Raw genomic sequence first — 26,046 nt, 5'->3', positions numbered from 1 at the left:
CGGAGCCAACCGATTTTAAACAACTGGCTGTACGCATTAATTAAATCCAGGAGTCTGTGTACTCCCTTGACTCCATACAAGGTGGCCGGTCTTAATTTGGCATTGGCGAAATAGTAACGCCGGTGCTGCTTAACACCAGCCCATTGTCCTGTCCACCTCAACGCAGCCAGGATCCAATAATTAATTAACTGTATTTCATCGAACGCTTCCATTTACCGCGTGTGCACCAACCACGGTTATATACATCCATCCAACGTGGAATTATTATCGCGTAAATCGTGGAACGCGTGCTTCCTTTTAAGCGTCTCGGCTCGAAATCGAAATGCTTATTATAAGAGAACTCTTGGTTCAGTTCCTATTAGGGGTTGGTAAACGGTGGTTTCTGATTTATCGACTCATTTCGTGGCCGTGGTTTCTGTTGCTTCGCCGATTGCTTGTTTACGAGATTTTATCAAGATTTTGCGTGAGTAGAAGTTACTTTGGTGTCAGTGAGATTCTTCGATACGAAATCAAGGATGTTCCTTTTTCGAAAGGTTGATAGTTCAGGTTAGAAGTTTATTCTCAACAATCGATCAATCTTAAAACAGAACCTCTTTCGATGTCCACCTTTACCTAACCTCAACAACGAAAGAAAAAAGATCAGTTTCATCTCTCGAACGACTCGATCAATCGTGAGGACGATCAATTTCAAGTATTCACCAATCGAAATCAATCGAAAGGTACCCAAACGAAACATAACCTCTTACGTAAGCTCCCTGTTCCCCCTCCACTATCCGTTCCACGGTGAAGCGCGATACCAGTCCGATAATTCCATCCGATTAAGATGCACCTTGTCGAGACGTGCTCGCGCAATTCACGTAATTCGCGCAATTAACCCCTTAGAGCCGCATTCCCGCCCGTTCCTCGGCATCCGGCCCCCTCGTTCGTTCATCGAGGTTTCGCTGTGAAAACGGGTTCATTCATGAACCACGGCTGTGGTTCGGCAAAAAGCTCCATCTTCCCTCTTTTCCCCGCTCATCCTCCTCACAGTCCCACCTCTTGTTCGTCGCTTTGCTCGTCTCGTCGGGCCGAGAGAGAGAAAGAGAGAAGGTGCACGTAGAAAACTGGTATCGGTACAATGCCATCGGAATACGCTATCTCAGCCGCTATTTCAGCTCGAGAGGAGCGGGTAGAGCAAGAAACAGACGCCACCGGAAATCATCATTCTAACCGGGTACGTTTAATCGAAGGGAAAACCGGAATACGCCGCGGGCTGACTGACAACAGGATCAACCTGCTCTGTGGACGTATCGAAGCCAGGATTCCATTCCGGCTCGATTTTTCAACACCGACACGGCGACCGCAAGTATCCCCACTCGTCTCCACGACCGACTCTTTTCTTCTCGATCGCTGATTAATTACACGTATTGTTAGACGAGCGTTCTTCTTCTTCGATCGTGTAAATGTGGCGCCGTTCTAGTCGAGTGGGAATGGGAAACGTCGGTAAGGTGACAACGATTTCTTTTTTCTTCCAATATTTTCTCTCTTTCTTTTCCTCATTTGATGAATTTTGGATCAATTAATTTATCTTTAATGGAACACATTTGATAATTAACACATATAAAATATAGAAATTTCTATTTATTTTTCGAATAAAAATTTTATTAATTTTATTTTATTTATATTTTTCCGTTATTGCTCTCTTTATAATTGGATAGTATATAATTTTCTTAATTAAAAATGTCTTTAGTCACGTAAGTGTGAAGTGATTTTTGGAACGTTATGATATAGGAAACGTTGGTAATACTGGTCTACATTCGCGCTGCGAACGTCAGAGTGCACCGCAAAGTCCATATCCCTAAGTTTCGAGGATACGACACGAGGATATCGTGGTCGGCACGTACACCAGCTGGTCCAACTTCTTGTCCAGCGTCGACAGCTGCAACGAAAACGAAAAATCGGAATTGGAATCAGTGAGAGCAAAAACCCTGACTTCTGGAGGGGATATGTCTGTGGATCATTCGTGGCTCGAAGAGGAAGAGTGCAAGAGAGAAAGAGAGAGAAAGAGATGCAAGACGATGGAACCGGATACAACGAAACGCTTTTGACACGAGACGCTCTGTATATCATCCATTCCCGAATGTTTCTTGTCAAAAAAAGATTTTATGAACATTTTAAAGAAGGATTCCAAGGAAAAATATTAATTATAAATTCATTGGTCATCGTTAGTTAAAATCTTACAAGACAAATTTTATGCTTCGTATTTTTCTATCATAACTTTGTTACTTTCTAATGTATGATTAATTAAGATGTCATTTAAAAGTATATATGAAAAAATTTTCAATAAATGATATAATAACTTAAAGATTTGCAACATTTTTTCATGTATTAATTTTCTTTTCTTCTTTATTACGAAGATTTTATTAAATATTTTAAGTCATTTTACAATTAGTTATAAAATTCGAATTATAAAAATGATGTATAAGCTATAATTACTATATAAAGATTGGATTGAATAGATCCTGTTAAGATTTTTAATCTTATATATTCTAAATAATTTAAAAATTTTTAAAGATTCTTTAATTAAATAAAGAAGATTAGTTGGATATCGCGCTTGTTTCTTCAATGCATAAATTCTATTGAGCGAGAAAAGGAGAGTGAATAGTGAGAGAAGGACAGAGATAGAGTAAAAATTAGGGAATCAGCGCCATCTCTAGAGTGCCGCAAATGAAACTCGTAAAGAAAGGATAGAAAATAAAAGGAAAAGGATAGAGATAGAATAAGAATTGACTGTTAGTGCCATCTGTAGAATTTCAAAGAAAGTTCTTAGGAATGGTATTTACTATGATAACCGAGAGATGTCGCTGAACGTTAATTCTTATTCTACTTATCAAGAAAAATTTTGTCAAAGAAGTACCTTCGACGCTCAAAAGATGGCGCTAGTAGTCTATTCTTATATTTTCTACCTTTCTCGGTAGAAAACTTTTGGCCGAAAATTCGATTTTGTATCAGGAGAATATAATTCGATAGGAGGTCGTTCAACAAATTTTTCGCCAGTTCTTAGAAATGACGTCAAATTCCTGGAATCCTTCTCGGTAGAAATTTAAACTTTTGGCCGAAAATTCGATTTTGTATTAGGAGAATATAACTCGATAGGAGGTCGTTCAACAAATTTTTCGCCATTTCTTGGAAATGACGTCAAATTCCTCGAACTTCCAAAATTCCGGGAAAATGACGTCAAATTCTTGGAATTTTCAAAATTCTTGGAAATGACGTCAAATTCCTGGAATCTTTCAAATTCTCGGATGAAATTTAAACTTTTGATCGAAAATTCGATTTTGTATCAGGAGAATATAATTCGATAGGAGGTCGCTCGAGACATTTTTCCAGGAATTTTATCAATTCTTAGAAGTGATGTTATATTACACAAATGGTAAATTTTTTTAATGTTATTACCACGTGTCTTTTAATATACTTACCTTCCTTATGTACTTACCTTTTGTTTTAATATGCAATGTTTTCAAGATTTAATTTTTTTTTTCAACATTTTACTTAATTTTAAATTTATTATTTATTATATGTAAAAATTTTATAATACTTACTTTTTGATGAATTGTGAATCAGATTGGATAATATACAAGTTTAATATTATTGTCTTGATTTATTTTCATTATTATTGTCCATAACGAAAAATGTTTTAGATAAAAGTTGAATAATTTCAAGCTCGCTATATTTTAGCAATATTAATTTTTTTGTAAGTGAACGCGTAAAAAACTTGTGAACTTCAACTTTACTTTTTTAAATAGAAACATATTTTTTTTAATTCATTATTCGATATATCTCAATGTTCTGTATAAAAAAGTACTTGACTATATAAGTCGAAAAATTATTAATTTACGAATTAATTAATTATAATTGAATATCTCTTAAACTGATAGTTTTTTACCATAAGTGGTTTAATAAGTTTTTATAGAGAATAATATGCTGTATATTTCTACACATTTTAAAATGTATGATTCTATTTAAAAAAATATAATTGACCTTCATAAAATGTTTATCTATCATTTAAAAAAAAAAATAATCACATAGTACTATACTCCTCTCAAAACCATTTAATTTTTGTCCGAAACATTTTTTAATATCTCCAAAAATAAGCGAAATATTTCAAATAATAAACATGAATAGGATACCCGATATCATTCACATGGATAATGTAATATCTTGTTTATAATATTAAAAAATATTTTAGATAAAAGTTAATTATTATAACTTTATTTTATGCAAAATATAATTTAAAATATGGACAAGGATAGAGAGATAAAATACACCAAAGAATAGTAGATATAGTATATTCAACTTTAACTAATATCTCATAATAATAATGATGATGTACGTATGTATAGTCGTATAGACAATGCCGGCGCAAATATACAATATTTGACAGATCGAATAATTACGCACGATTCATGTTAAAATAGCGCTTACATGTATGCATTATAATAATTATAATACGTGACGCATACACATCGTACATCGATTCATCCCATCGTTCATCATTTTTCGATCATTTTTCCTTTTCCCTTTTTCTACATGTATTTCTTGTTTTTAAGAAACGAATCAATTCACTCAAATTCCTCTCATCCTCGTTTTTTATTCTTTTTTCTCTTTATATAATTATATAATAATTTTTAATAAATATGTATATATATATATATATGTATGTATTTCCATCGCATGAAAAGACGTTAGGGATGGACCGCGAAGAAAATGTACAGTTTTACAAGCTCGACTAATTAAAAGTTAAGAACTAAGAGTGTCGCTTGAATACTTGAGAGCGCCCTAACCACGTTCATTTTTTTTTTTTTTATTTTATTTTATTTATTTCTTTTTATCCGTTTGTTAATTGGAAGGACACTTGCAAAATATCTTTGCCGCGGAAAAGATCTATCGCGTTTAATCGTGAATTTCGAGAATCGTTACACATCTTTTTTGCTGAATCAATCGATAAAACAGGGTGACCGACGACGAGGCTATGTCGGTATGGATGTTATTGCACAGTATTTTTTTTAATTTTTACATCTGTAGATAATATGCTTTTGTACTGGCTGTATTGTAAGCGTATTATTACGCGAACATTGCCTTAAATATTATATTTAATTCATCGTGCAACAAAGTTATAAAGTGTTCAACTATTTTAATAATTTATTTCCTCTAATCGACTATTTTATGATCATCTAAATTTCCAATCGTATCGATTTTGAAAATGTTCATAAAGAAATAGTTTGTAATTACGTTTCGTATAATATATAATTCTCGTTTGAAATTGTTTATAATTGAAAATTTTTTTTTTCATTAAGCATGTTATTTCTTCAAGTGTACTCGTAGTCGAATAAATAATGTATAAATGTATTTTGTATTATCGAATTTTATTACAATTATTTTATTATTGGTGCATTTTTTAAAGATAATTTAAAAAATTTTACGAAAATTTCGGTACGATCTATAATATAACGAAACTGCAATCATCGCATACTTGAAAGAAAGCTCACACTCTATGAACAAATGTTTAAAAAATATTTTTTTTTTTTTTATTTAAAATTACGGTGAATGGACTTTTCGTCTCTGCTTGGAACTTTTGTCTCTGATTAAATCGTTTATTTTTGATAATATTTCTATCGTTTATCGTCAAAATTAAAATAAAACAAAATTTTTTTGCATATACAGATTCAATGAAAAAGTACTACTAATTTTCTTTAAAAACAAGAAACTATGTATATATACTTTATATTCATTTAAATATTATAAATATCTATTTTCATTAAAAATTCCTTTTAGAATTAAAAAATTTTTACTTAAAAAAAAAAAAAAAATAAATTTTTAAAATCATATATTTCCTCGATATTGTCTATAAGATATCAAAATAAGATAATATAAAATACATTACAAATTAATATAATAAATTTTTTGCAAAATAAACGATTTAATCGCGAAATATAAAATAATCAATTCAATTACTATTATATACATATATAATGGACTATTATACAAATGGACAGGATAACTAACCTCAATTTACAACAAGTGTTCCACAGATTCGCACGATGGACCAATAATTGCTCTTCTGAATTAAATCCATGTACATATACTTATCTACAATATTTTTGCTTTATTTACATTTTTATCCACGCATTTTATGATACAGTAATAATGAGTATTAATAGGTATAGTACACTAGCCTAATTAAGTAGATACTTGTATCTCTCAAAAAAGGTGTACAAGGAAATTGCATTTACTTTCTTATCGATATTCTAACGTACGAAAAAGAAGGGAAGGGAGGAGAGGAGGAAGGGAAAGAGTGATTACGTGTCAAGCATAAAAATCCTAATTAAATCGCTAATCTTTTTTTTTTTTTTCTTCTTTTCTAATTCCTCGTGCTTAAATTTACTAGTTTGTTTTGAAAAGGCGGTCGACGATATCGTATTATTTACATGTCTTCAAAACACGTTGAACTCGGTGCAAATCACCTGTGTGTTCGGCTCGAGAACAGTCGATAAAGAAGGCAAAAGAAGTCACAGAACCAGCAGTAACTTTTTTTGTATCTACCTACTTACTAGTTTGTATAATACTACACACTTACCTAATTAATCTCTTTTCTCTTTCTTCTTAAATATTATCTAGTTAGTTGACTATCGATTATTATCTATAGCTAAAATTAAAATTTACAAGACGTATCCCCTCTATCTGTATGTACGTGGAATTTGATATTTATAATCCTTTGCCTCGCGATTTTATCGACGGAGACGAGAAATATCAAAGAAATATTACGATAAAATAATAATGAATTCGATAACGAATAAAACAATGTTATATTATTCAAAATCTGATATTAGGCCTGATCCATTAATCATTGTAAAATTTGTTTTTGGATATATTGTCCTATTAGTCTCGAAAGAATTAATCTTTCTCGAATGAAGAAAAAATAAATAAATAAAAAAGTTGAAAAATTTATGAAGACACGAAGGCAAAGGATTGATCTAATTATCTAAAAGCTTTATTATTTTCACGATAATTTAAGAATTCTTATATCGAATAGATCGTTAAAACAAGTTACGGGAAATAGGAATATTTTTTTTTTTTCTTTTTTCTATGGTGTGATGATATTTATTCACTGTAACAAGACTCGTATCAAAATCTCGGACCAGTTTGAACACGTTAAAACTATCGGTAAACTAATATATCCTTAACGATTTCTAGTATCAAGAGGACTAAGATCGAAGAGTATTGCTGGATTTGTTATTCAAATATCAATAATAGATTGATCTACAAAGCGCGAATATTTCGTCACGGATTATTATTTCGAATCGTTCGAATCGTTTTCGAATTTGAATAAACGATACAACGATTCGTTTGAAAATAATTATCTTTAAAAAGGTATGGAGTTGGTCTTATCGAGTAATTATTGCGTCGCGAAGTGTAGTTTGATATGCATTTCGAAATAAAAATTCAATTTCCAGACGGATACGAGAAGAAATTTCAAAATTTTTACGAAGAAGAATTAAAAAATTTCACAAATTATTAAAAAGAAAAATTTTTAAATTATTAGTTTCGTTTAAATTGACAATTATATATAGAAATATTTTACGAAAACGTTTAAATCGTAAAAATTAATTCTATAAAATTAAAACGAAAACTTTATCCTTTACGCAAACGTATCCTTCTTCATTTTGTTTTTTGATATTCAAAATCGATTTCCATTATAGATCTTGGCCCCACTTTTATCGGATAAAACATGTTTTCAACAAATGTGCAAAAATGATCGACGATTACTCGAATGTTTTCGAAGTAAATTTCTTTTTCTTTTTTTCAATTATACTCACACAACTGGATGACCGTTAATTTAAAAAAAAAAAAAAAATGGAAAAATATACGCAGCCAGTGCAAAAGTTGGACAAACACAAGGAACAAAGCGAATTATCGACTGTAGATAGATTTGAATGCGTCGATCTCTGTTTATCGATTGCGACTTATCGGTATAATTTGTTTTATACCGCAGAGATTGCCGAAAAACGAAATGTCGCTTAAGAATAACGTTTCGAGACGTGATTCTTAATTTTTATGTACATTTTATTTTACAATAAGTATAGCGGTGTGCCGTTGGAACAATTATGATAGTTTAATAATGCGTCTTTATCACAACATATCGCTTTATAATATTATTAGAACTTTTGGAATGTTCGTATCAATATTCAATTAAAAATTCTTACTTCTTTTCATATTTATATATAAAATTCAAATTAAAAATAGAACTTTTCGAACGAAATAATTGAAATATATCTGAATCGAAATCGATAAGATAGAAATTCTCAACTTCGGCTAACTTCGGTAAATCAATCGGTAAAATCGCCAATTCCGACCGTCTCTTGGTTATTTTCGGCTAACATCGGTAAAGTAGTCGAAAACGACCGAACGTCGAAACATTTAACCATCTTATTATAGTTTCAAAGTTTCTATAAATTATTAAATTATTACATTTAATATTATCACGAACTTTCCACAAGCTCTGACGATTATCTAATAAATTCCCGCAATTTCACTTCCAAGTTTCGTAATTCGTTCGAACCAACTATACGTAATATAATAGTAACATAATGTACATGCGACGTATTTATAATACAAGGAATTGAAACGCCAAATGACATAAATTCGTTTACAATTTTTACCTCTCGCTTATCCATTATGCAATATTTCTTTTATAATCCGATTTCGATATTTATCCATTTATATCTCCAAAAAATTTATCAATTGACGTTCCAACTTTTTAAAATACGATCTTAAAGATAGTTTTGCGTAATCGCTAAGTATAATATAATTGTAATTAATAGTCGCATTAGATAGCTCGTTTATTCTATATAACTATATATTAGACAATAGTAATAAAAACAGAGTAAATACCTTTCAGCACTCTGTGATGCCAGATCGATCCAACAAATCGTAATTCGATCGCGATTAATAACGATTTCCTCGATCGTTCCAACCTTTTTAACGTTAAAAAAAGTCAACAAGTATTGTCGACGAGCTACTGCTAGCGGATAGTAGAGGCAACTACGGTGATATGATTGAGTTTCATTCATCTCGTTTCCGTAGAGCTTCAAACGATTCGATCGTGAGCCTTCCTCGCAATTATTATTCTCTACTTTTTATTTTCCCTCCTTTATGTTTCCTGCATCGCAATATCGTCCCTCCACTTCGAATTTTTCGTCTGATTTTTTTTATCGACCGTAGGTACATTTGCATTTTTCTTTTCAATTTTACTTCTTTTTCTTTATCAGAAAAAATTAATCAAGTTAAAATATTCTATTTTATTAAAATTTCAAAATTGCAAGGAAACATGATTTAACACTTTTACAACAAGCAATTGATATTTCTGGTTAATCTCGAGGATATTTAAAAATGTAGTATATTCACACGAAATTTAATAAAATTTGCAAGTGTAAAATTGTTTTTCTTTTTTCGCGTGAATCTTGATTAGGGAAATATATGTTCTTGCAATTATATTGTACGTTCATTTTTCTATCGTCTGTAAAAATGGCGATTAGATTATGATTTCGTCAGTTGGGAAATTTATTGCTTTCGTATTTCGTTGATCCAATATTTACCATAAGGCAGATGAAGATTTTTAAAAATATCCTGTCTTTGTTACAAATTTTCAGAGTATATTTTGCGAATATAAAAAAATCTTCATTTTGAAAATCTGATTCTGAAACGAAAGATTAATTTCACATATGAAAAACATGAATAAAAACTGATATAGGAATATATTAATACCAGTTCCATTAGATTGTATTCAATTTTACTTGAAACTTTATTTTCGACTAATTTTAAAACACGTGCTTCCTCTACGCTTAACTGATACCGACAAACTCATCGCGAGACACGATCCAAACCTTTGAAGCTAAACCACGCGAGTCGTAAGGCGAAGTTCAATAGAAAGAGAAAGAGATAGAGAGAAAGAGAGAGGGAGAGAGAGAGAAAGATATGGAAAAATAGAAAAATTGATTCGCTCTGAAAGGAAACTTTTTTTTTTTCTTTTTCTTTTTTTTTTTTTAGTTCAACCCGTTATAGGACGCCATATTGCGATTATCTTAAGTAGCAACGTGTAAAGTGTAACAAGAATTTAACCTGTTTCTTCATTATTCTGCGAGATCGATTGTTACGCGATTTAAATTTCTACATAGTTGAAAGAATCTTATATCGCGTTGAAATTGAGGATAATAAATTTTTTTGAACTTTTATATTATTTACGCGACGATATAAGAGAAGATATTGTAAACTAGATCGAGAGGAAATAAAGATAAATGAAGAAGATTATCCAATAATAGCACGATATAAGTGAATAGAAAAGGAAGTCTAGAGCTATCTTCGTTATCTTCACTTAATATTTGTTTATCCAATATTTTTGATCTATATAGGATAAAACTTGAAATCAAAGAAAGAAGAAAAAAGTGATATTTCTTTGCTCGCTCGATAAATAGATAATTTTAAATTTGTTACCTTCTATCGATAAGTTTTATTTTTAATTAGCACGATATATATATGCAAGTTTCTAATAATTTCGAGCAAATAGAGATTATTCGAACGAACGAATTTCGAATAAATAAAAAAAAAGTTACGAGTTTTGATAATATAGCGGCGTTATCACATATTCTAATCGCAAGCTGCGAGCAACAGAAGAATTTTCGTGAAATTGTTATTGTTATTTATATAATTCTAATTGTCCGTTTAAATAAATTACCGATCAAAATTATCGCTTTTTAACGCTTCACGCTCGGCTGTCTAAATTACCTTTGCAATTTCTTTGTTGTTAATTTAGGTTAATTAACCTAACTATTCTGAATTTGAAGAATTTCAATCGAATAGAAACTCTTTAAATACTTATTAATTCTTGACACTTTTTGAAACAGAAAAATAAAAAAAAAAAAGTTAACCTAACCTTAATCATCTCATTCGTTTCAACATCAATATAATAAATACAATTGTTACAATGGATTTGAAGAGTCTTCATCCAATTTGCGATCCCATTCAAAAATATTATAGCCAATACGTCCAATTACATCATCATTCTTCCGTTTCTTTCAATTAATTGCGAGTAATTAGTTGCACCCAAGTGACGTTTCATTAAACGTTTTCTATCGGTAGTTAAAAAGTAATTCGAATGAAAAAAATCGGAGAGCACGAGAAACTCTGAAAAAAAAAAAAAAAAAGTTTGACCATATATAGTTATTTATTTAATTAGTCCGTTGAAACGAACTTTTCGAGATTAAAGCAAACTTAACCTCTCAATTTCCCTTACTCTTTTCTTCGTCTCTTAAACTTCTTAAAATTTTCCATCTGTTTTATCGAAAGAGTCGATATACATTTCGACGCATTCGACTTATTTTCGATATTTCATACTCGATAACATTAATTTCCGTAATTTAAATTGAATAGATATTCTCTTCCTAAACATCTCGTTAATCTTATGGAAAGAAATAGAATCGATACGAATAAAAAAAATTTCACAAATCACGCGAAGAAAAATTCCAATTTCGATTTATCGATTATCGGTAAAACCTGAATCGGTAAAACGCTTTCTCCTTTCCTTCAGAAATTTTCCTTACGTTCGATTAACAAATTTAATCGTTTCTTAATTTATAAGAAAGCCGAGGCGCAAAGCGTTAAAACGAATTTTTTTTAAGGTTTTTCGCATTCCCTTTAATAATCTCTCGATCGAATATCCACGAATACACACGATATTTGTTTTTATATCATATACGAAGCACACATGCGCGTGTATATATTATATTATCTATTTATTCACGTTTCACGATTATACACGTTAAACGTTTTATTAATAATCGTATTTTACACGTATATTCGGCCGATTCGCGAACACTACTTGCTTCTCGAAGTCCTCGTCATAAATGTTTTACAATTTTTTTTTCAATCGAGTTACATTAAAATCGTAATCGTAAATGTAAAAAAAATCGTATAACATTACGAAAAGGTGTTTTATATATATGTATATATATATATATATTTTTTTTTTGTACATACCCTTTAAACATTTCCTTTACAATTCGTGATAATCCTTTTTTTTTATTCTCTCTCTATTGTTCGGGATAAATAAGAAAAAAAAATAAATCGATCGAATTTTCCAAATTTTCAATATCATGCACGATTATCTACGATTTTTTTTTTTTCAAGCAATAATTAATTTCTAACGCGTTTCGATTATGAAATAATTGAAGAATAATTTATTCCTGTGATTTAAAATTCTTTTAAAATTTATTTTAATCCCTCAACACTTGTTCATTTATTTTATATATTTATTTTTATTAATAATCATATATATATCATATATATATATATATCATATATATATATATATATATTTTTTTATAATTATTTCATAGAAACAAAAAAAAATGTAACAAGAAGAAAAAGAAACAGATTCGAGAGTCAAGGGATTAAAATATAATTCAATATCCCTCTTCCATGCTTTTTGATGTTGCTTCACTTCGTTTAATCACTACAGTTTTGATGAGCATCGATGAACACTACCGTGTTATACGAATATTATACATGATAATATTTACGCGCAATTTTCATTTCTTTCTTTCTTTCTTTCTTTCTTCCTTTTTTTTTTCTTTCTTTCCCCCTTAATTTTAAACTTTAAGCTTTTATTCAAGTGTTAAACGTTTCTCTATTATAGTTATCGGTGGTCCAGTTAGAATATTGTAGTTCGAAAAAAAAAAATAAATAAATAAAATAAAATTGTTGTAAAATGCATTTGGACGCCTCGTTTCGTACCACGGATTAATAAATACACGCGTAATTTATTAGCAACGTGAAGTGAAAATGAAATTATTTCTCGTCATTCGAGAAATATATATACACATATATTGTCGAGAAAGGAGGCCGTGGATCAGTAATTCGTGCGAGAAGAATTAAAAATTATTCGGAGAATCGCCGTTACCAGTTCTGGAGACAATTTTTATTACTTAATATTACTTATTATTTAAACTCGTATGATATTTTTAAAAGATAAAATCTAAAAAGACACGATCTCTTTTTACGTATAAAGAAACAATTTGATTTTTCGCTGAAGGCGCCTGTAGACAGGCAACCGGCCCAGACTGTCATATGTTCGCGAGTTGAAGGCTGGAAAAAATTGCACGATATTTACGAATGAAAGAAAATTCTTAAGACTTTCTTTCTTTTGCCAAGAGATAATTATATTAAATTCCAATTTTCAAAATCCAAAATCCAATTTTCAAAATCCAAGAATAACATAGATTCGTTATATCGATGAAATTTATTTAAATTCTTTTCTCTCTCGAATTTTTGAATCGATCAAAATTGAGTATAAAATTTTATCAGAAGAGAAACTGGTAACGATGATTTAGAGAGATATCCAGAGAAATTCGAATTTCAAAAAAACAATTAAGATTTTTAAAGTTAACACGATTCTTTCGCACTGTTGATTATTCCTTAATTAAATTTACGATAAATGTTCCCAGAGTAGGTTTTTGCATAATTAAAAAGTGTTCGAAGATTCGAATCGATAATCTCAAGGATATATATATATATATATTCTATTGTTAAAACGAAATCTTTATATTTATTGTTTTATGCGCGTTATTCAACATTTGTTTGATTGTCTCTACTCGTGGTCGGCAATATAATCATCGAGTGATGCTCCATTTTCGATATTCGATTAACTCTTTTTTTAACTCGTTTCCTTCGTTTCGTTTAACTTGAACTGATAAGTAAACAGTTCTTAAAAAAACGTTTCTCGTTCAGTTCTCGAAACTTAAAATTCAATATTCCTGATTATCAGAATACTTGCAATAATTTTTTTTTTAATTTACGCAATATTTTATATTCTTAATAAAAAAAAAAGAAATATCAAAATGGAAGAAAAATTGCACATTCTTATTAATTCTTAATATATTTTCCAATATAGCAGTAATATTTAATAGGAATTTATAATCCTGTTTTAACAATATTTTTCACTGTCGTGATAAAATCGTAAATTTTTCATCCTATATTTTTTAAATTACAGTTTATCGAATTTTTATTTATATCTTTTCTCATCCATCTGTAAGTTTCACGTTGTTGTTATTTATTTATACCGAACGAGAAACGTTTCACTTATTTACACGAATGAAAGAAAATAAACGTCGAGTGGGTTTTGTTTTACCTTGAAATAGAAAAATTCGTGCTTCAACTCTGGAGCATTGTACCTATGTATTGCCACTATTATATTGTTAATTTATTAATAATCCTACGATATACCGCCTACTTTATTTACAACTCTATCTTAAGGCTAATATTCTATCCCTCAATTGCGTTACAGTGGAATTAGTTAAGTGAGAGGCACCATAGAATTTTTATATCGTACGATCGATGCTCGAGCACGTTTTACAGAGTATTTTTCTTCTTCCTCTTCTTATCGACGTTTCCCACGAAACGAAAAATTCCATCAAATTCGCATCAAGTTGAATTATGATATATCGTGGAAATAAAAATTATTAATGGATCGACTAGAATTTCTGTGTTAACAATTATAAAAAGAAAAAGCTATTTCTTACAATTGAACTAATAATTATAATCGTAAAAAATTCTTCGAATATCTTTGCGCTTTTATCCTATAATAAATTTTTCCGAAATGTAATTTAAAAAAAAAAAAGATATTTTATTTCGAACAATTTTTGAAGATAATTTATCGAAAATTTGTTTCTTCTTAAATTTTTTTCAAAATTTCGATCTGTTAAAAAACGATCGAATTAAGGATTTGTTATATTAAAAGAGCGCGAAGAATTTCAAAAGAATTAAAAATTCGCTTACACGATCTTCCTTCCGATGTAAAAATACTCCTAAAAGCAGCTTCGCTTGAGAAATTGTTTCCTATTTTGCTATATGTATTATATATATATATATATTATATTATATACAAATTTGCATTATACTTTAACAATATAAGTTAAGACGAGATAGATATTTTCAGTGCAATATTTCGCTCGACGAATAAACGTAATCCTAGTTAACAAGAGACTGGTCCTTCCCGCGCAGAGATCGATTAAATCTTCGAGAGGAGAGAGAGAGAGAGAGAGAGAGAGAGAGTGTGTGTGAGTAGTCGAGATTAAAACGAGACGCTTTGCAAACACTTTCGTGAATTTCGAGAGATCAAATTTCGTGTGTCTCGTGAAAACGAACGATATAGGATTTCAAGATAAGATAAAGGATGGCCGTTGGTTTAAACCATTCGAGTGAAAAATTTTTTGTATTTCCTTTCGATAAAAGTTAGTCCAATTTAACTATTTTAAAGAATTAGAAAATTGAAAATTCCGAAATGATATTCCTTCCTCTTGAAAGATATAAATTTATATTATTTTTTTTAATCATTAAAATTCCTTTTCTTTTAAATCATTTTTTACAATTTAATAGTAATTTGAAATTTAATGTTTGAAATATTAAAATGGAATTTGAAATGTGATCTTATCTGTTCAATTCACTGTAGATTATTAAGCCTTATAGAGAAATATATTTGATTATTTTTCTTCATATTCTTTTACACTCGAATGGTCGACTCGAAAGATGAGAAATATTGAAGTAGGAAAATGTTTCTTGCGCTACGTCACGCACACTCACGCGTACACACAAGTCGCTTAGAAATTAGACGTGAGTTTTACGCATATAATATCTTAACGGTGTCGATTAATATTACGGTTTTTTTACGTGCCGATACGTATTCGATAACCTACGTAGAAAATATAAATGTATTTATATTAATATGTATATATATATATATGCAGAATATATTCCGATTTTTTGTTTCTCTTTCTCCTTTTTATTATTTTTACTCTTGAAATATGTATATGTACACCGCCATTGTGTTTCTTTCACATATTTCGTGGCATACTAGAATGTAAGATTCTTTATGCTTTATATACGTCCACGAGCGGTATGGGCTTATACAGGATGTTCGTGATACAACGACACGGTACTTAAACCAATAAAAAAATATGCGTGAATAAAAATTCTTCGAATATTTTCCCGATATTCTTGAAAATAAATAATTTCCAATTGTTATTAAAATTTTTCTTTTCACGCATCCTTGTTTTGACTTTTCAATATTTTATCAATAGTTTTTTTTATTATTTTAACTTTTAAATAGATTAAAATTATCCGATCTTGAACTCTCGTACAACGGTACGTACTCGTTCGTGGTCTCGAGCACAATGCCGCCGTCGAAACACACAGTCGATACAAGCGCGAACGACTTTATTTACATCGCGTGTTCCATTCCCCTTTACAATACGAAACAAAACATACTTCCGAAAGACATATATACAATATTACGAACGGGATCAAAATGATTCAAATTCAATCATCAATTAATAATTCTTTCTATAACAAATCTAATGTAATAAAAAAAAATTTAAAAACGAATATCCTGTACACCCACAAGTAATATTGCTTCATTCACTATTTGAAAGATCGCTAAATGCAAGCCCAAAAGAATTTGCAGCTCGCAGAAGGAACGAACCCATATCGAACAGGGTGATGCGATCTTTTCTTTTTTTTTTTTTTTTTTAATTTTTTTATAATAAAAATCTGTTCGCTATAATCGTATGAGGAGACGATATTATTTCAACATTTTTATTATTTTTTCAAAGCATTCATATACACGTATATATATGTATAACGTTCTCGCGTATTCTCTATATAAGATGGCGCGTTTGTGCTAAAAATCGAAAGAAGGAAAGAGAGAGAGAGAGAAAAAGAGAGGAAAAAAAAAAGAAAAATATTTTCTAGCAATGTATATATAGAACTCGATAACCGCGTATCTGTACAATACATGTACCCATTGGTACACGCAGTTATACATATATGTATTTCGATTCCTTTCTAACTAGATTAGCAACAAGATGATCAAAGTTTCGTGATTAATTTTAAGGCTTAATAATTGATCGTTATTACCAGCAGAGACTAGAAGTTTTATCTGTATGTATGTGTATATATATATATATATAATATATTATGTATAGCCTATAGAGATATATCTCGCCTAGGAAGTTTTTTTTCTTTATATTTGCTTATTGTTCCTCTCTATTATTCCTAGTTGGCCCAAATGATGTTCCCAATACGTTTGCATTCATTTCTTTCGCGTACCTAAACTGCTCTTTCGGAACAAATTTTTTATTACCGACCGTCTTATTACCATTCTACCATATAAACACCTTTTTATCGATCGATCTTTCGATGCGTTTACTTTTGTATAGTCCAAAAACATCGATCTCTTTTAGTTACATTATATATCGAGAACTCACGATCGATATGGTGAATATATTTTTCTTTGTTTTTCGTTTATTATTATTATTATTATTATTATTTTCAAGTTATTATTCAACTTTATACTCTTCCAACGTTTCGATTCCCAATTTTGTTCGAAGAGAACAATCGTTCCTGTGCGTTTAGCGTGATCGGTTTTATGAAGGCTATTCTCCGAGGACCACTGATTAGTATCAGTAGAGGAAGTATATATAAGCGACGACGTTTAAAGTGAGCTTTGCTCCCGTCAAATTCCTTTATAGGATATCTAAGTCGATTTCTTCCCGGAGATAGGCGCCCTCTGGGCTGGAGGATTTTACGAATCTTTTTTTTTTCCTTTTCTTTTCTTTACGACGAGGTACGAACAATGTCAAAGAAAACTTTTTTTTTTTATATTTTTAATTTTTTTCTTTTTTTTGTTCCTTTTTTTAGTTTGGTTTCTTTGCGATTGTAAAGGAGTTTCTGTATGTTGGACGATTTTCTGATTATCTATAGATCTTTTGCTTTGAATGTAATTCAGGTACTATCTTTCTTGTTTTTTTTTTATGATAATTGAATGAAATATTCGAATAATTTGAAAAATTGAATAATATTTAATTCATTCTTGGTTCCAGGTTTATGCAAAAAGTAAAGATGATTTTCTTTCTTGTAATCCTTTGGATATTTTCGTATAAAGTTCAATGAGATTTTTCGGCGAGATTCCATATTATTTACGAATAGATGTAAATTATAAAATTATAAAATTTCTTTAGAGAAAGTAAGTTTTCAAATTTTTAACTTTCGTTAAGTTCTTGATGTCAATTAAATTTTAATTTTAAATAATTCTTCTTTTTTATTCGTTATAAATTCTTAATTAATCGATCCTTATCCAATAACTGCACAATCTCTTCTTTTTCCACTTATTTGATAATTTTCACTTTCGTTAAATCTATCTTAAACTTTTATCTTCGATTTATCCATCATTTTCTTTCGTTTTCGTGATTCGTTGTTTCTTTCAATATATTTGAGAATTATTTATGAATTTTTCGTTGATATTTTTCTAAATTCTTCATAATTCATTTTCAAAACCTCTCAAAAAATTCTTTGCAATTTATAATTTTTTTCCAATATTTTCCAAAATTCTGTGGAATTCATCACTTCTCTTAAAACTTTTCCAAATTTTTCTCAATTCGTTACTTCTTTCAAATTTCTTTTAAATCTTACGTAACACGTTTCTACTTTTTCAGAAGTCTTCCAAATTTTTATCGATTCATCATTTCTTCGCATATTTCTCAACATTCATCATTTCCAAAACTATTCCCAAAATTCTCTCAAACCTCACAATCCATTTCTCCACTTCATCCAATATTCTTTAATCGAAATAGCAATAAGAAACCCATAAATAATTAATATAAAACAATCGTCGAGAACAAAAATCGTCCAGTATCTCCAATTTCTTTCGAACTTTTACTTTTATCTATGTACGCGTAGGTAAGAAAGATCCCTGCATTTGCGGCCGGGCGCACAAGGCCGATCGCGGATTCAACCGCTTTTGCTTAACATATTCGCCGCGACGTTGGTTATGGTAACACGAGGCAAAGTCCATGGTATTGCCGGTGATCGCGAAATAGATGGCACGAGCTCGCCGGGGGCTCTCTGTTACACGTCGTCCTCTATACTCCTCAGGGGTATTTGTTGCTTTTGTGCCACCGCGTTCAGCACGTAGACCAGCTGGTCCAATTTCTTGTCCATCACGGACAACTGCGGACAGAAATAGTTTCCATGTGAGAATCAATCTTCTCGCTCGTCCCTGCGGATAGAAGAATCTCTGCTCTCTGGAGGAGAGAAGGTATTTTTCTTTTCACTTTCTCTCGTTTTTCTTATTTTTTTTTTTCTTTTCCTTTTTTCTCGTTTCTTTTTTCTCATTTGAAGATTTTATTTTGAAGATTGGGAACGAAAAGTTAATAAATGGAGTTTGTTCAGAAAGTTTGTCGGGGAGAAATAGGAAAAGTTGTATTTGTGTTTTTGTTTCAAATTTTTTTAAATAAAATTAAGATTAAAATTTGTTACGAAAGTATATTATATAATTATAGGAAAAGATTATATAATAATCTATGAATATTATTAATCATATTAATTTTTACAATAATTACAATCGTATTAATCTTTTGGTATGATTGTAATTTGTAATCTTTATATAATTATATTGTAGCAAAGTGTGTTAATGCTTGATGAATTTGAAAGGAATAATATTCGTAACAATGGATGATGTGCTTTATGAAAACATGTGTTATGTGAAATGTAATATGATTCGACAAAGAGTTGATAATAGATATTTCGAATTGCATGATTAATTTCAATGATCTAATAATTTAAAGGCAATTTAACAATTCATTTCAATAATACGTGTTTTCTAGACACAGATACATATATATTGATAATTTAACAAATTTTTTTTAATCTCTACCATTGGAGAATCCAGTGGCACAATTGTGTCCGCGTTAATCCGATCGAATTGAAACCGAATGCTCGAGCACAAAGCTGTGCAGACCTTCATCGAATTGAAAATTATATCCCTCTCATTACATTCGTCCACTTGTAACTGTAGCGATGGGATTAAGTTTAACATGTATTTTCACATCCAAGTTAAATCTAATATCAAGGCTTCGTTTCATAAAATTCCATTTTATCACGACAGAATAAGTTTCTGCAAAGATGGAAAAATCTAAAATCTATTTATACCGCTTATTCGATGAAAAACCGATCGTATCCGATCTTTGCCGAACTCACTCGAACCCCCTCCCGTAATACGAGTGTATCCGAATCTCAACCGATCTCTCCCGACGTTTCCCGAACTGTTCCGAATTCAAATATATACAGTCCCTAATAACGAAAGTATCTCGTGTTCGATTTAAATTAAAACTATCGCGTTTTAAGATATCAATGAAGAAAATTTTACGATTGAATTTATACTTTATCCCATCACTATCTATAAATGTTTGTAAAATATGTGAATATACGTGAAAGAAAGTTTCCATCCTCGAAAAAAAATAAAATAAAATAACGAGTATTAGAAATGACACAGAGCCGGAAGAAAGGTCGTGAACTCACCTGCTGCTCGACCCTGTATAAGCGCGCGCCTATAGTCATTGGCTTCACGTTCCCTGCTCGGTCGATTCCTGCTAGGTAGCTGCCCGGTTTGCCCAGGGTCTGGTCCAATCTCCTCTGCAACTCCTGTGAAAAGGCGCAGGTTAAACGAGATAACGTAGCGTAGAATTAAATAGAAATAACCGGTTTCCTTTTTTTTTCAATTTTATTACCCGGAACGTTATACACACACATATATATATATATTTGAGAATTGTTTCATATTACATTTTTAGAATCGCGAGAGAAATAACGAAGGAATAATTCTTGAGATCTTTTTCGAGCTACATTACATAATTTTATTTCAAAGGAAAATTAGATTTATTTCTCCAGCAGTCTGAAATTCTAATAGGAATTTAATATTCACTGGTAACGTTAAAAGCAAAAGAAAATATAAATTTTCTTCTCGTTCCTATTATTTCTATTTTATTCAATCTCGTAGATAAATCAATATTCAAATTTTACAAATTCATCTCAAAATTCTTTCACAATAAGATTTAAATTTTGATCAATTCTATGTTATATAACTATTGTATATTTTCACATTTCTTCTCAATTCTTACAAACAAGAGCGCACTAGGTTTTCCACTATCGAGACACGTTTATTTAATCGCGGATCCAAATCAAACAGACAACTCAACAAACGACAATTCGGTTACAACTTACGACTTGTCCTGTCTCGCGCGCACACACGGAGACGCGAGAAACGTTTAATTGGATCGCAGCACAGTGTAGCCAATTTTCGTGTGCGAATATTGCATTATCTTGTTCATTATCCGCGATCGAAAAACAACATTAAACGTCGATGCATTATCGAGGAGGGGACGAAATTAATTATGTCGAGGCATCGTTTAATCAGCTTTGTTAATTAATTCCATTTCACGGGCAACAAGTAACGATAAATAGCGCCAACTTGTTTCAATGCCGATGATAAATTAATATTGATACGTGTTGACAAGAGATTTCAACGTTTTCGTGGATAAAATTACATTCGAACGAAAAATATTATAAATTATATTTAGAAATTTTTTTAAATTCTAGAAGTACTAATAATTTTGAAATTATTCTTATCTTTTTGAAAACTTTCTAGAAAAGTATTTGTGTATAAAAAATATTTATATTATAATTTTTGTAATACGAGACTTAAAAAAATAATCAATTAAATTTAGAAATTAAAAAATGCACACATAATTAAATCAATTAAAAATAATCAAAAAAATTTAGAAATTAAAAAATGCATACATAATTAAATCAATTAAAAATTTTAGAAAAATTCCTAAAACATCAATTTCAAAAATAAAAATTCTGATTGATTTCAAGAAATTACATTTATATCTCGAGCTAATAATATCAATTCGATAATATAATAAATCGAAGTTTCTGTAAAGGCCTGGAAACTATTATTCGTTTATCACGACGATACAATGAAACGACGTGTACCATAAAGTTGAGAATTACGAGAAGAGGGAAACGTCATTTTAACGTGGTGGCACGAAGGTTTAAGGATGTTATCGATTCTCTGAACGCGTCATATAATAAAGCCTGATCCCCATTCGAAACGATATAACAAATAATATCTTTCCATGATCGATCGTTCGAATTTGAATAATCGCGCCGTTTCTCGTCGTTTCCGGCCGAGATTGCAAACGTTGCGAAAAAAATTTTTTGCGAACATATGTTTCGAATAATAAGTAAAAGGATAATAACGCGTTTTATTAAGATTTTTTTTTAAATTTCCAAATGAATGATCAATGAATGTTCATTTTTAATAAAATTTTTGTAGAGACAATCGTGTTTAGTGAAAATCGTTGCATTATATTTCGTGACATAGAACGTGGATTACGTCGAATTTGGTCAAACAATTCCAATTCCTAGTTGAACAGCAATATTCCGGATAATGTAATAGTAATGCGCTATTGTGCATTTCCTGGGATTCGAAGAGGATTATTTATCGCGACCTTCTAAAATAATTAAACCTAGATTTGGACAAACGTTCGTTTCTAGTTGAATAATGCATACGTAATTGCGTAATGATAAGAAAATTTCGTATCGACTAGGATATTAAATTTATTCTTCAAAATTAAAAGATGAAAGCTTATTTATTAGCCTAAATGTTAAAAAATTATTGAAATAAGATAGTGATACTGCGAGAGTAATTTTTGACAGAACAACTTATTAACAATGAACTTTGTAATAAACCATTTTTATCACTACACAAAAATTCCATAAGTTAACATTAACACAATTCGACGATTTCACGTTTAAATCTAAAAAAAAAAAAAAAAATATGAAAATAAAATAATATCAATTTTGTAAATCGAAGAAAAGATTATCCTCTAAAATATAATTGCATTTTGAATACGTTCGACCCTCGATCGTTTAAACGCGGACCGTTGGCCTATTGTTACGACATTGGCTTTACTCGGCTCGAAGCGATTGGCAGCGACGTAATAATTGTCGACGACGCGCGATCTGCATTTCCCCCCCCCCCCCCCCACCCGATGGAGAAACGATACAACACAGGCCGCCATTGTCTTTCACACAGCGCGTTCTATCGCGAAATGTTAAACGTTACTCGCCTCGATGACCGATTTTCTTTCTCCCTTTGTTCCGTCCTTTTCCTCCTCCTTTTTTTCTTTTTCTTTTCTTCCCTATTTTTCCCTTTTTTTTTCCTAGAGAAAAGGAGAGAATCGATGCGCATTATCACGGATAATAAAACGATCAGAAGTCAGCAGAATCACAGATGTGATTCGTGAAACATTGATTTTTCTTTTTTTTTAAATCAGTTATCAGAGTCGCGTTTGATTTCCCTAGTAGTTGATCCTAGGAAATTATTAAACCAGGATTTACATTCGGAAAGTATTTCCCTTTGATTCTTTATCCGTCTCCAGATGATATTTGATACGCGTGTGCAAACATGTAAACATTAATATTCGCATCGGCAAAAAGGAGGGGAATCGAGCTTCCCCCCCTCCTTTAATCTTTGAACGATAGAGATCATGGGATCTTGAATTTTTGAAACATCACACACAATTATACCGTTCCGTAATTCCGTCAATATCAATTGTCAACTGTAATAGGAGAAAAACGAAATAGATAGATAATATAGATCGATCGTGATCAGTCTGACAAGTGGCGTAGATCGGACATTTATCGGACAGGTAACATGCATTACGATGCGTCGGTAAGTGGTGGAGGTCGGTGAACGGTCGGGCGGGCGGATTAGGATAGCAACTCACCTTGATTCGAACCATCATGTTCAAGTGGCCTTGGCTGTACTGCTCGATCACATCACGTACATCGTACGGTTTCCGCGCCTGCTGAAACTTCCTTCTGGCCACGAAATACTTGATCTTCCTGATCGCCCTTATGGCGTTTCGATGCGCCTCCGTCAGCCTGAAAATAACAGCGATCCTATTTTTAGTGAATTCGACAACAAGCGTGCATCATCTTTACTCCGATGATAAAAAGTAATATTTGTCACTCGAACTTCGTTTAAAATTTAGAGAGAGAGAAAGAAAGAGAGAGAGAGAATTTTTCGAAAAGTTTCGATCAATAAACGAGGATAAGAAGAATAGAGTAAAAATAAAAAAAAGGAAATTAAAGAAGAGAGATGTTGTGTTTGTTTTTATCGTCGCGTTTCACGACCGATATATCGTAAAATATAATTATCGGCCGAGGAGAAAACGACAATGGTTATCGATCGTTCGCCTAACATCGCCTGTCGATATACCAAATTATACGCAAACACACTTCGTCGTCGGATTCAAGTAGCTGCCGCTATGGCGCGACACGCGTGTACCAATCCGCCTACGCTCTCCCAACTCTTCACAGAGACGTTACTGGGGAAAGTGGCCGCCGTTGTTTACGATTTCAACGTCGCTTTACCGCGAGCAAACACGCTTCCCTCGCCAAGGAGCGTAAAATGGAACACGAGAAAGATTTCGTATATATCCTTCGAGAGAGGTGGATTCGTGTTATCTAACAATGATCTCGAACAATTGATATTTCAATATCTTTTATCGTTGAGATTTTTTTTCTTTATATATATATATATATATATATATATATATATATATATATTTTTTCTTTCTTGGAAGAAAAGTAATACGAATATCAAATTTTCGCCGAGGAAATTTTACAAATTTGATCTTTTCCGAAAAGCATAGTCAACATATTCTTACTCGGGACAAAAGAAAATTCCAATAGCACTTACGAAGGAGACCACTTATATTAAATTTTGGAAAGTTGTGAAATTCATACTAAATAAAAAAAAAAATATATATTTTACGTAAATAAGATAATTTCTAAAAACTCTCCACTTTTTCCGTCCAGAAATTAATCACGCTTCCGCGAACATCCTCCTGCAAATAATAAGAAAAACATCCGTGTGGCCGCGCTTCAATAGAAAGAATTTAAAACGAGATCTTCCCCTCTATTCTCTCCCTCCCCTTCTTTCCTCGCATTCTAAACGACTCGGTATTCTTCAATTCTTCATTCACAAATGTGTCGCACAAATTCTTAATTCACAGGAAAAAATTGGAGTGGCTGGGCGAAAAACCCAGTCGGCTATTTTCACAAACGATTTCACGTTTCAACGGCAAAGCTGTTGGAAAGCTCACGCTTCGAAACGAAGGAAAGTGGAAAAAAAAAGAAAAAAGAGAGAGAGAGAAAAAGAAACGAGAGAGAGAGAGAGAGAGAGAGAGAGAGAGAGAGAGAGAGAGAGAGAGAGAGAGAGAGAGAGAGAGAGAGAGAGAGAGAGAGAGAGAGAGAGAGAGAGATGCGGCGAGTCGCGAGGAGAACGCGGATAGAAAACAGAGAAACTTCGAAATGCGACTTGTCTTTGTGTCGGAGGTTCGAGTGGCAGACTAGCAAAGGATGTAGGCCGTCCGTGAAGCGGAGTAATGCACCGGTGAAAAAAGCACTTACGTACGGTGCTTTTTCGAGGGAGGGGGAGGTGTGGAAGAGACAGACGAGAGAAGGAGAGAAGAGCTTTTTTCAGGAGAGCGAGGTAACGTTCCGTTCCGTTTTCGAGAATGGAGACTTCCTCGAAATGTCAATGCCACGAGCTCGAGAGATTTGCTTCTTGTAATTTCGCTTTTTCACACGATCACTGATTTTACGCGTTCGTCGAAGATCACTTTTTTAATGATATAATTTCTTTATACGTAGAAAAAATTCGAGCGAGATCCCGAAACAGTTGATTAATCGATGCTTGGCGTACGATCGAGCAGATAATTCGACTTCGCGTTAATTCGGCAAAGTTCGGGTACGTTCGGCTTCGTTCCACGATCCAATCATTAACGGGAGGAGCTCGATCGTGGCCGATCTTTGACGAACAAAGCCGAAGAGGAATCTACGTAAAGATATAATAATAGAGTATTAAAATTGATAATTTTTACTCTCTTTTTTTACGGAATATGATCGAAATAACGAGAACAAAGTAATCGATCGAATATTAAAATTAAATCTATTATGAGGAAAGTTGGTAATTTGAAATTAAAAGTATAAAATATATTCGAAAATCCTTTTTTATCTCTCCATAAAGGCTACCGTTCAAATACA

At 31.4% G+C, this 26,046-nt stretch overlaps 1 protein-coding gene and 2 long non-coding RNA genes across 36 annotated transcripts in view; 2 read left to right on the top strand and 1 right to left on the bottom strand.

Annotated features, from left to right (window-relative positions):
- The first annotated feature begins 117 nt into the window (after positions 1 to 117).
- LOC100577291 lies at positions 118 to 2,044 on the top strand. Of its 4 annotated transcripts, none has more exons than XR_001705731.2 (3): positions 118 to 463; positions 1,155 to 1,482; positions 1,771 to 2,044. It is a non-coding gene; the product is annotated as an uncharacterized LOC100577291 (long non-coding RNA). The 4 variants fall into 4 exon arrangements; XR_410091.3 differs by having other exon boundaries at positions 120 to 719; XR_001705730.2 differs by having other exon boundaries at positions 123 to 546.
- Positions 2,045 to 6,396: 4,352 nt separating this feature from the next.
- The window catches only part of LOC100577254 (potassium voltage-gated channel subfamily KQT member 1), a 126,106-nt gene continuing 106,456 nt past the window's right edge, over positions 6,397 to 26,046 (bottom strand). For 28 of the 31 annotated variants that reach the window (XM_026446083.1, XM_026446080.1, XM_026446087.1 and 25 more), the window contains 3 exons: positions 23,721 to 23,877; positions 20,446 to 20,568; positions 18,463 to 19,095 (listed from right to left, as the gene is read on the bottom strand). In XM_026446083.1, coding sequence (XP_026301868.1) covers positions 18,994 to 19,095; positions 20,446 to 20,568; positions 23,721 to 23,877 — 382 coding nt within the window. In that variant the 3' untranslated portion in view covers positions 18,463 to 18,993. Of the gene's footprint in view, positions 11,221 to 18,462; positions 19,096 to 20,445; positions 20,569 to 23,720; positions 23,878 to 26,046 lie in introns of those variants that run through there. The other 3 variants (XM_026446079.1, XM_026446077.1, XM_016912447.2) reach the window with 1 other exon arrangement.
- LOC102656017 overlaps positions 19,106 to 26,046 on the top strand; it is a 38,631-nt gene continuing 31,690 nt past the window's right edge. The window contains exon 1 of the long non-coding RNA XR_003306503.1: positions 19,106 to 19,183. This is a non-coding gene — a long non-coding RNA (uncharacterized LOC102656017). The remainder of the gene's footprint in view (positions 19,184 to 26,046) is intronic.

This window comes from Apis mellifera, linkage group LG1 (assembly GCF_003254395.2).
Source record: "Apis mellifera strain DH4 linkage group LG1, Amel_HAv3.1, whole genome shotgun sequence".
NCBI classification, from domain to species: domain Eukaryota; kingdom Metazoa; phylum Arthropoda; class Insecta; order Hymenoptera; family Apidae; genus Apis; species Apis mellifera.
Note: the sequence above shows the minus strand (reverse complement) of the source record. Positions and strands in the feature narration are given on the sequence as shown.